This window comes from Muntiacus reevesi, chromosome 6 (genome assembly GCF_963930625.1).
Source record: "Muntiacus reevesi chromosome 6, mMunRee1.1, whole genome shotgun sequence".
Lineage (NCBI taxonomy): Eukaryota > Metazoa > Chordata > Mammalia > Artiodactyla > Cervidae > Muntiacus > Muntiacus reevesi.
In genome coordinates, this window is record NC_089254.1 from 30,258,363 (window position 1) to 30,270,372 (window position 12,010).

At 41.5% G+C, this 12,010-nt stretch overlaps 2 protein-coding genes across 4 annotated transcripts in view; one reads left to right on the forward strand and one right to left on the reverse strand.

The window, feature by feature from the left end:
- Positions 1-8,325, forward strand: part of MALSU1 (mitochondrial assembly of ribosomal large subunit 1) — a 33,129-nt gene extending 24,804 nt beyond the window's left edge. The window contains exons 3-4 of the mRNA XM_065939795.1: positions 5,843-5,924; positions 8,113-8,325. Coding sequence (XP_065795867.1) covers positions 5,843-5,924; positions 8,113-8,300 — 270 coding nt within the window. The 3' untranslated portion in view covers positions 8,301-8,325. The remainder of the gene's footprint in view (positions 1-5,842; positions 5,925-8,112) is intronic.
- Positions 8,326-8,840: 515 nt separating this feature from the next.
- The window catches only part of IGF2BP3 (insulin like growth factor 2 mRNA binding protein 3), a 142,108-nt gene continuing 138,938 nt past the window's right edge, over positions 8,841-12,010 (reverse strand). For all 3 annotated transcript variants that reach the window (XM_065938767.1, XM_065938766.1, XM_065938765.1), the window contains 2 exons: positions 11,413-11,526; positions 8,841-11,120 (listed from right to left, as the gene is read on the reverse strand). In XM_065938767.1, coding sequence (XP_065794839.1) covers positions 11,022-11,120; positions 11,413-11,526 — 213 coding nt within the window. In that variant the 3' untranslated portion in view covers positions 8,841-11,021. The remainder of the gene's footprint in view (positions 11,121-11,412; positions 11,527-12,010) is intronic.

Genomic DNA, 12,010 nt, shown 5'->3' on the forward strand with positions numbered 1-12,010 from the left:
AGACCCAGGTTTGATTCGTGGGTCGGGAAGATTCCCTGGAGAAGGAAATGGCAACCCACTCCAGTATTCTTGCCTGGAGAACCCCCATGGACAGAGGAGCCCGGGATTGCAAAGAGTCGGACACAACTTAGAGACTAAACCAAGTGATATTTCTATTTTTAGTTTTCTTTTTCACAATTAATGATCATTTTTAATAAATTTATTTTTAATGGGAATATAATTGCTTTACAATACTGTTAGTTTCTGCTGTCCCAGAAAGAGAATCAGCTGCATATATCCCCCTTTTCCGAGCCTCCCGCCACTCCACCCACCCAGTCCCACTTCTGCAGGTCGTCACAGAGCACCGCTGAGCTCCCTGTCCCTACAGCAGCATCCCATCAGCTCGCTGCTTTATACACGGCGGTGTGTGTCTGCCAGCGCTGCTGCTGCTGAGGCGCTTCAGTCGTGTCCGACTCTGTGCGACCCCACAGACGGCAGCCCACCAGGCTCCCCGTCCCTGGGATTCTCCAGGCAAGAACACTGGAGTGGGTTGTCATTTCCTTCTCCAGTGCGTGAAAGTGAAAAGGGAAAGTGAAGTCGCTCAGTCGTGTCCGACTCTTCGCGACCCCATGGACTGCAGCCCACCAGGCTCCTCCGTCCACGGGATTTTCCAGGCAAGAGTACTGGAGTGGGGTGCCATTGCCTTCTCCACTGACTCAATTTGTCTCAGGCTCCTCTTTATCTATGTCCACGCGTCTCTATTTCTGTGGCTCTATTCATGTCCTGCAGATAGGTTCATCTGTACCATTTTTCTAGCTTCTATACATGTGTATTGATATATGATATTTGATCCTCTTTCTGACATACTTCACTCTGTATGACAGATCTCAGTACATACACATACAAATGACCCAGTTTAGTTCCTTTTATCTCTGAATCATGTTCCATTGCATATGTCTGTACCACATCTTATTATCCATTTATCTGTGGGTGGGCATTGAGTTGTTTCCATGTCCTGGCTATTGTAAATAGTGCTGCAGTGAACATGTGGTGGTGTGTCTTTTTGAATTTTGATTTTCTTTATGGTTATACCCAGCGGTGTGATTGCTGAACTGTATAATTCTTTTTTTTGGTGAATAATGGTGATCAGAATGTTTGGTTTACATTGTTGTGTTTCCGCTATACAGCACTGTGAGTGAGTTACAAGTATACACACATACCCTCCGTCTCCAGCCTCCCTCCCAGGCTGCCCTTTCCCCATCCTGCCCCTCTGGGTCACCACAGAACACGAGCTGAGCTCCCTGCGCTACACGGCAGCCTCTCACTAGCTATGTGTTTTACATACAGAGGTGTATATGTGGCACCACTCTTCCCGACTCATCCCTCCCTCCTCTTCGCCCGCTTGTTCTCTACTTCTGCTTATCTGTTTTTGCTTTGTAAATCAGTTCATCTGTACCATTTTTTTAGATTCCATGTGTTACTATACTGTATTTTTATTTCTGGCTAAAGTCACTCTGTATGATAGACTCTAAGTCCGTATCACTAGAAATGACCCAGTTTAATATTTTTATGCTGAGCAGTGTTACTTATCTCACCCTCCCCTTGCCCTGTGTTCACATGTCTTCTCTACGTTTGCTTCTCTATTCCTGTCCAGGTAAGTTCATCTGTACCATTTTTCTGGATCCCATATATGTATGTTACTGTGTGATGTTTGTTTTCCTGATTTATTGCTGTGACACTCTAGCCCATGCGGATTTACTGCAGACGGCCCAAGTTCATTGTTTTATGGTTCGGTGGTATCCCTCTGCATACACGCGCCACGTCTTCTTTATCCAGAGGTTGCTTCCGTCTCCTGGCTGTTGTAGATAGTGCTAAAAAGAACACTTAGATGGGTGTTTAATGTTGATTATGGTTTTTCAGAGTATATACCCAGTAGTGCAACTGCTGGGTTATATGTTAGTTGCATTTGTCATTTTTTTCAAGATTACTGATCTTTTACTTTTTAAATTCCTTTTTACTTGAAGTGAAATTGCTCTACAATGTCGTTAGCTCATCTGTCCAACAAAGTGACTCCCCCATTTATGTATACAGCCCTCCCTCTGTGCCCCGCTCCTCTGGGTCATCACGGAGCGCCGAGCCGAGCTTCCTGTGCTGTGCGGAACTTTCTGGTAGCTGTTTACACGTGGCAGTGTGTATGTGACAGTGCTGCTCTCTCCGTTGGCCCCATCCTCCTTTTCTCTTGTGTCCACATGTCTATTCTCTGCTTCTGCATCTGTTTTTGCCCTGCAAATAGGTTCATCTGTATCAGTTTTCAGATTCCATGTATATGTGTTAATAGATGACATCTGATTTTCTCTTTTTTACTTCTCTCTGTAAGACAAACTCTAGGCCCATCCTATCACCACAGATAGCACAGTTTCATTGCTTTTATTGTTAAAAATACTCTATCGTTTCCAACTATTCCAAATTTTCAACATTTAGGTACGTCCCATGTCTTGGCTTTTGTGAATGGTGCTGCAGTGAACACTGGGGTGCATGTGTCTTCTTGAATTATCATTTTCTCAGCGTATATCCCTAATAACGGGATTTCTGAATCATATGATATTTCTATTTTTAGTTTTCTTTTTTATGATAAATGAACTTTTAAAATTTATTTTTAATTGGAGTATATATGCTTTACAATATTGTAAAGCTGACCCAGAAGGAGAGTCATCTATATGTGTACACATATCCCGTTTTTGAGCCTCCCTCCCCTCCCACCCCCCAGGTCACCACAGCACCGCGCTGAGCTCCGCGCCGCATGGCAGCTCCCCGCCAGCGCTTTTACACGTGGCGGTGTTGTCAGTACTGCCTCCCAGTCTGTCCCCTGCTCCTTCCCTTGTGTCCACACGTCCATTCTCTGCTTCTGTGCCTCTGTTTTTACCTTATAAATAGGTTCACCTGTACCATTGTTCTAGATTCCATGTATATGTGCTAAGATATGATACTCATTTTTCTCTTTCCTACTTACATCACTCTGACGCTCCAGTTCCATCCATGTCACTACAAGTGACTATGTCCACTTTATTAGTGAGTAATATTCCTTTGTATATATGTACCACACTGTCTTACCCATTCATCTCTGGATGGACATTTAGGTTGCTTCCATGCCCTGGATATTTTAGTGGTGCGGCAGTGAGTGCTGGGGTTGCTTGTGTCTTGTTGAATTATGGTTTCTCAGATTTCATTCCCAGTAGTGGGATTGCTGGGTTGTGCGGTAGTACCATGTTTAATTTTTCTTTATTATGGACGCTTTTACAATTACATTTTTTAATTGAACTATAATTGCTTTTCAACATTGTGTTAGTTTCTGCTGTCCGACAGAGTGAATCAGCTGTATGCATACATATATCCTCTCCCTTGAGGCCTCCCTGCGACCACCACCCCGTCTGTCGCCCCGCCAGTCATCACAGAGCACGAGGCAAGCTCCGCGCCGCGCAGCGGCTTCCCACAGCTCCCTGTTTACACAACAGTGGTGTGTGTGGCAGCATTACGCTCCCAGTTCATCTCAGCCTCCTCTCTCCCCGTGTCCACACGTCCCTTCTCTCCTTCTGCGACTGTCACATCCTGCATGTAGGTTCTTCTGTACCATTTCTCTAGATTCTATGCATATGTGTTAATATACCATATTTGACTCTTTCTGACATACTTCACTCTGTATGACAGATTCTCAGTACATCGACATCGCTACAAATGACCCAGTTTAGTTTATCACTGAATGATATTCTGTTGTATGTAAGGACCACATCTTATTATCCATTCATCTGTGGATAAAAATCTAGTTGCTTCCATGTCCTGGCTGTTGTAAATAGTGCTGCCGTGAACAGTGGGGTGTGTGTGTGTCTGTGAATTGCGGTTTTCTCTAGGTGATGTGAGATCCGTCCTGTGTTGTGATTGCTGGATCATATGATAGTTTTTCCCCCCTGTAGATAATGGTGATCAGAGAATATTTTACATTGTTCTGTTAGTTTCTGCCATATAGCACTGTGAATGAGTTTTAAGTATACATGTATCCTCTCCCTCTCCAGCCTCCCTCCCATGCACACCTTTCCCCATCACCCCTCTGGGCCACTGCAGAACATGAGCTGAGCTGTCTGTACTGCAGCTGCTTGCTAGCTGTGTATTTTACACATGCCAGTGTATGTATTAGCAATTCTGCTCTCTCAGTCCATCCCACCCTCCTCTGCGCCTGTGTCCACCTGTCCTTCTCTACTTCTGCTTATCTGTTTCTGCCCTGGAAGTCAGTTCATCTGTACCATTTTTCTAGATTCCATATTTTATGTCTTCCCTGGTGATTCAGTTCGTAAAGAGTCCGCCTTCAATGAAGGACACCTGGATTCAGTCCCCGGTTCGGGAAGATCCCCTGAAGGAAATGACAACCCGCTCCAGTACTCTTGCCTGGAGAATCCCATGGACAGAGGAGCCTGGTGGGCTACAGTCCATGGGGTCACAGAGTCGGATGCGATTGAGTTACTACTAACACTTTGACTAGAAATAGCCCAGTTTTGTTCCTTTTTATGGCCGAGTTATGTTATTCATCCCATCCTCCCCTCTCCCTGCGTCCACGTGTCTTTTCTGCACGTCTCCTTTTCTATTCCTGTCCTGCAAATAGGTTCATCTGTACCATTTTTCTAGATTTCATGTATATGTTATTTTTCTGATTATTGCTGTGTGACACTCTAGTCTATCCACATTTACTAAAATGACTCAAGTTCGTTCTTTTTTATGGTTCAGTGATATTCCATTGTATACATGTACCACATCTTCTTTATCCATAGGTTGCTTCTATCTCCTGGCTATTTATTGTAAATAGTGCTGCCATGAACATTTGAGTGGGTTTTTCTTGATTACAGTTTTCTCAGGGTATAGACCCAGAATTAGGATTGCTGGGTTACACATCTAATTGTTTTCAACTGATCTTCTGTTTTACAATTCATTTTTATTTGGAGTATAATTGCTTTAGTGTTGTTAGCGCCTCTGTCCAACAAAGCGACACCCCTATATGTGTACGTGTAGCCCCTCCGACCGCCACTTCCCCATCCCGCGCCTCTAGGACGTCAGAGAACACCAGACTCTGCTCCGCATGCTGCGTGGCAGCTTCCTGCTAGCTGTCTGTTCACACGTGGCAGTTTGTATATGGCGGTGCTACTGTCCCAGTCCGCTTTAGCCTGCTGTTTTCCTGCATCCACCTATTTGTTCTCTACATCTGCTGCTTTATCCTTGCCCTGCAAATAGGCTCATCTGTACCTTTTTTCTATATAATGTAAAATATTAACATTAATATATGATGTTTTTCTCTTCCTGTTTTCACTCTGTTAACAGACTCTGGGTTCATCCACATCACTACAAACGACCCAGTTTCGTTCCTTTTTATGGCTGAGTAATATTCTATTGTATATATGTACTACATCTCATCCATTTGTCTGTCGGTGGACACACAGGTTGCTTTCATCTCCTGGGTATTGTAAATACTGCTGTATTAAATATGGGGTGCATATGAATAGCCTGAGCCCTGAAACAGGAAGAAGCATCTGTCTCCCCTGAGGGTAAAGGGAAGCTGTGATGGACAGTAGGAAGTTGGTGAGAACTGGATATTGAATTTAGGCTTGTCTACCTCAGAGGCACTTTGATTGCCTATCACAATGGTTTGGGCTTCAGGAGAGAGCTGTAGGATGTGGGTAGGATTTAAGGGGGGAGCTGTTATTAAGGGGTTTGGCATAGCTGTGAGAAATGAATAAGCATGTTCCCAAATAAGTCCAAGACTCAGTAAGAACAGACTTCCCCCAACCTCTTCCCCTTTAATATGTGACCTGGTTTTTTCCAGTACAAACATCTGAAATGTAAAAGTGAGCCTCACGTAAAGATCGAAGGGCAGGACACCGATGACTGGCTCTGTGTGGACTTCGGTAAGTTACTTTAGCACATTCTACAGGTAAATAATTGATAATGCACTAATCGCAAACTATGTGCAGTTGTGAAAGGATCAAGGTCTGGATGTTTTTCCGCAAAAAGTTTTTGATAGTTGTTTGAAGTTTTCTTTGGTTTTAACCCACTCACTCGGTCTTTTTCCCATCTGAAATCCTCATCTCACCTAGTGTGTATTAAGTAGCCACACAGGTCAGAAAGCTGATGGAGAACAGGATGAATAACATCAGAGAGATCCCCAGTGGCGGTAGAAGGCTCCTTGGTGTACATAGAACCTTGGCCTTAAGTAACTCCCATAAGTTGAAAGGCGTTCTAGGCACAGGGAATGATAAGAAAAGCAGACTGGAATTATGAGAAGACCTAACAGATTTGAGAATTAATATATACATAGTTTCAAAGTAACTCCCCAGAATGTACTTAATACAAAGGTAAAAACAGTACCTGTAGAACTGTGCAGGCTCTGAAATCTTGTGAGCTGAAAGAGTTATTCAGGGGTTGATAAAACAGTTTGTTCCTCAGCAAGAGCAGTAGCAACATCAAGCAGCATTTTTGTACCAGGTTCCCCGAACAGCACAGCACCGGATGGTACCTGCCCACGGAGTTCAGAGAGATGAACCCCGAGATTAGTGCGCCCCTATCTTTTGTGTGGGCAGGAAGCAGGCCTGCAGTTACTCTGGGAGAAAACATCAGGGTTTCTCAGCCATGTCAATGTTAGCACTTTGGGCGGGGAGGATTACTCTGCATTGTAGGAGGTTTGGCAGCATCCTTTCTCCTCTCTGCACCCTGTAAAGGTGACAATTAAAAATGTCCTGACGGATGCTCACTATTAAGAGGGATGCAGCTCAAAACTACAATGAGCTATCACCTCACACAGGTCAGAATGGCCATCAAGAAGTCTACGAACAGTAAATGCTGGAGAAAGTGTGGAGAAAAGGGAATGCTTTTGCACTCACTATTGGTGGGAATGTAAATTGATACAGCCACTATGGAAGATGGTATGGAGATTCCTTAAAAAAACTAGGACTAAAACCACCATATGACCCAGCAATCTCACTCCTAAGCATATACTCTAAGGAAGCCAAAATTAAAAAGACACATGTTTCCCATTGTTCATTGCAGCACCATTTATACTAGCTAGAACATGGAAGCAGCCTAGATGTCCATCAACAGATGAAAGGATAAAGAAGTTGTGATACATATACACAGTGAAGTATTAGCTATAAAAAAGAACGCCTTAAAGTCAGTTCTAATGAGGTGGATGAACTTAGAACCTAATACAGAGTGAAGTGAATCGGAATGAGAAAGATAAATATCGTATTCTAATGCATATATATGGAATCTAGGAAAAGAATTTACTTACTGAAGAATTTACTTACAGGGCAGCAGTGGAGAAACAGAGAATAGACTTATGGACATGGGGAGACGGGAGGAGAGGGTGAGAGGTATGGAAAGAGTAACAGGGAAACTTGCATTACCACACGTAAAATAGTTAGCCAGTGGGAATTTGCTGTATGGCTCAGGAAACTCAAACGAGCTGTTTCAACCTAGAGGGGTGGGGTGGGGTGGGGAGGGGGACGGTAGGGAAGTTCAAAAGGGGGGGATATATCTATACCTATGGCTGAGTCATGTTGAGGTCTGACAGAAAACAAAATTCTGTAAAGCAATTACCCTTCAATAAAAAAATAGGTGAAATTAAAAAAATAAATAAAATGTCCCTGATTGAGAACCAGTGTTGTAAGCAAACTTTCTCTTTGTTCCGGAAGGAGACAGTATTTCTAAGAACATTTGCCAGCATCCTTAAAAGTACAGTCGAGGGTAAAACTCTGCCGCTGTGCTCACAGGCTGTGCAGAATTACAGCACTTCCGGATTGTCTACCAGGCGAAAGCTGATAGGCCCCACCTCTGGTTGTGTAGGTCACCCACAGGCAGTGTTCCATACTGGCGCTACACAGCATGTGTCTGACGCACTGAGAGAAGCGCAGCGTCACTCCTGCAGTGTTTTTCCTAGACGGTGTCCACAGTTGACATTTCTAGTAAGTTCTCAGGTAATGCTGATCTGGGCTTCACACTTAGAGCAGTGGTTCTCAAATTGTCGCAGATTTGTGAGATCAGAAGGATGAAAGTAAATGAACTGCTTCTTCACTTGTGATTTTTATCTGTCCTTGGTAGGCAGCATGGTGATTCATTTGATGCTTCCAGAAACCAGAGAAACCTATGAATTAGAAAAATTATGGACCCTACGTTCCTATGATGACCAGTTAGCTCAGATAGCACCTGAGACCTTACCTGAAGACTTCATTCTTGGAATAGAAGATGACACTTCATCTCTGACTCCTGTGGAGTTTAAATATGAATAAAATGAACTGCTTTAGTCATTTCAAATTTGGATTGTGTCACTTCTTTTAACCTAGTTGGTTATTATGAAAACAGGTATTCTCTTTGGGTTCTAATCCTGACACATGGAAATTGTAGGTAAGTGAGCTCATTTTCATACCACGAATCATTACATTCAAATTAAATATACTGTCTTTATTTTTGAGACTCCAGCAGATCGCCTAGAAGTTGCATTGGCCCCTGTGTTTCACTTGAACTGTCTGCTCAGAGTGTAATCTTACGTTTAAATCTTATTCTATAGAATAGTATAGCCAAAATTTTTTTAAAAGGCAAACAAAACCACCCCACAGGTCCTGTAACGTACCTTTTCATTCTCAGTTCATATGCAACAGTATTATTATCAAGGTTCACAGTAAGGCCAGTAGTAGATACTGGTGCCTACCTTGAGATTGACATGGATTTTTAGCAATACGAAGTTTATATTTTGATGAAATTCAGGACATTCAGAGTAATCTGAAAAGCCAAAAATAAAACATACCACACACCAAGGCTGCACCTAATAATGAAGTACTTTATTCTGCATCAAGGTATCTGGAAAATGGAGCCGCATTTGGGGCACATTACAGGTGAGGAATGATCCACATGTGGTGAGTACAAAACTCAATTACAGAATTACTTCCTAGTATTACCAGATACTCCATTACCAATACTTCATTGAAAGTAAAACATGATTTGCCACACTAGAAGGCTAGAAGTGAAATATGACAGAATTTAAACAGGCAGATATAAATGTAGCACCTATCTGTATTTAAAAAAAAAAAGCTTGAAAAATCAAATACTGAGGAAAAGCTCTGGCCTTAAGCCCATTTTACCCAAAATCCAACCAGAAAGCCAATCCATTACTTTTTTTAAGCAATTCATTGTATAGAAAAAAAAAGCTTGATGAATTCGGTGACAAAAAGGGCACTTTTTGGCTAAAACTACAAAATAAACTGGTTTTCTGAAAACATTTAGAAAAACATTTCAAGTCATTTTCAAAATGTTTTAATTGATACAGTGATCTTCAGAAGAACTTACCTAGTCCATGTAGAAATTCACCTTGAAATACAAATGAAGCAAATTGATACTTTAAGGGTTATATCTGCCCTTCAGATCAGTATTATATGATGACTGTGATTATTTAATGAACAAAAGCAACACAATTCTGAGAGCAGTGTGGCCTCGGAGACCACTCACACCCATGTAATTGTACATACCAGGCTTTGCCATCAAGTTAAGGAATGGGTGAATGCGTTCAGTAGCAAAGGTCAAATGTATTATCACAGTCATTGAAATTATATTTCCAAAGTTCTTTTCTTTTTCTACCTTTTGACTTATTTTCAGATAACTGGTTGCAGAGAATACAGAAATCCTCCTGCATTGTATGTAATATTTTAGGTGGCCTTTCATTTATCTTGATTTATCATTGCTTAAAATCTTCAAAACAGCTTACTTTGAGGCTCAAGACAGTGCCTGGCACATGGAGATGTAGCCTTTTTATTGCCTTTAAACACTGTCACACCATCTGACTGCCCCACTGGTCTTCACAAAGCAACTCTTTTGGGGTCTGCTCCAAGCATAGACCAACTGGTCTGAAGTGTATTGGCAAACTAAGCATCCTGTAAGGCAAGCTAAAGCTTTCTCCCTGCCAGTCAGTTAAGTTCACGGGGGCTGCATGTCTCCATAGATACACTTACTTTAGGTAGTGATAGTCAAAAGCACAAAGCATTTATGCATTCAATCACATAGCCAAACAGAAAAACTGAAGTCTCCTGAAGCCATTTAAAACTAGTCGTTCCAAAACCTCCTGCAACCACTTTGCTCTGTTAGTACCATCAAAAACTTCCCTACCACAAACAAAAGGTATTTGCTGCTCTCCAAATATAGGCACTGCTCCGTATCACTGAACATTTATTGGATTTTCCAACTAATAACTGTCAGAAGCCTCAAAAAACGTGAAATTTTTCCAGCTTTACTGTCACCAGCCAGAAGTAAAATTTTTCAGTTATTTGCCTGTTAGCTAATTAAATTTATTTTTTAAAAAACAGTTGGACTTATCTTTATAAAGTATATAAAATTTTCAGAAAAAAAAAAAAACAAAACAATTTTGCTTTCATTGCATTACTGAGTACCTGAGGTAGTTGAGTAAAAATGCACGTTTAATACCCCTGCCAACACCATTCAGCACTTCCCTTAGGTTATTTGTGTTAGTGTTAAACTGAGAACAGTCTTTCTATGCTAATAGGTTAACATTTAAGTACTTGTAATAATTCTGTTCTGATCCAATTTTAACAATTGGACTTAGGAGCAATCTAGTTTTATTTGATGAGTTTCATGAATGCACCATTTAAACCAATTTCTGGCATCATGGGGGAAATGAATATTTTAAAAAATTAGGTATTTGTTATACTGAGAAATGCAACAAAAGGGAAGTGCAGAGTTCGTCTCTTTCCCTCCCTCCCCCCTCATTTTTTTCTTTTTTCTTATTTTTTTTTTTTAAAGCTGGGTGTCATACATTTCAGAGAGCATAAAGTATACATTCTCACAGAGACAGGAGTTCGAAAGTTGCCTGGTCCTCAGAAACAACTGGCTAGGTAAAAACTTGTGCATGTGATGCTGGGTAAGGGGTCAGCGCCCGGCTGTTGGTTAAGCAGTCTCGTCTTTGGTTTGGCGTCTGCCTCTGTGGTGGGCTGTTTCCTGAGCCTTCACTTCCGCCTTGACTGAGATGGTCCACTTTGCAGAGCTTTCTGCTGTTGGTGCTGCTTTACCTGAGTCAGAATTTCCTGAATTTTTCTCTGGGCAACCTGCAAAAGGAGAGGGCCTTGAAATTTCTACCCGATCACATATTATAGGAAGTTATTTTACCTCTTCCATTTTTTAAATTAACTTCAAATTAAAATTTATTTGAAGATTAAAGATACGTACTAATTAGTTTGCTAGCAGAGTCTCTAAAACCACCTGCTGAAAGGGGAATTTAACGTATTAAGCATCAAACACAGCCTTGAATATTTATATGACGTGGAGACCCCCATGGAGAATGGCTTCCGTCTGCGAGGGCAGCAGCAGCGCTGCCCCGGCACGCTGGAGCCCACTTGCCTGGCAAGCATAGAAGTGACCAGTTATTTTGACGACCACCTGGTCATTCTCATCAGGAGTCTGGTCACGGGGAACAACAACTTCTGCACTTGACAAATTCTGGAGCTCATTCACCTGAAGGAGATAAACAGAAATCACGTTAAGTGGAACTGTTGGGGTTTTTTTATTTTTTAAAAAATTACCATTGCCTGAACACTTGTACCAAAATACTGAGCTGTGTCTTTGTAAATCTCATCTAATATACTAATAATTCTATTTGGTTATTAGTATTGTCCCATTTCACGATAATTAAAACTAAGCCCCAAAGAAACTGACTTACCTACAGTTACATAAATTAATGACAAGGCCAAATTTAAACCCTAAAAATCTGATTCCAAAAATAATTGCAGTCACTTCCAAGTCATTTTCAAAGCTGTTTATGATTTTGAAGTTATATATGTTAAAGAGAAACTGGAAACCAGTTTTCAGTTATAGAGGTGTAAGTTATAAAGGTAGATGAAACTTTTTAAAGTTTTCTTTTCCTGTCATTAAGTATTTTTGCACAATAGAAATAAAAAGCTGATGTTTATCAACAGAAAAATGCAAAAGGCCCCTCATG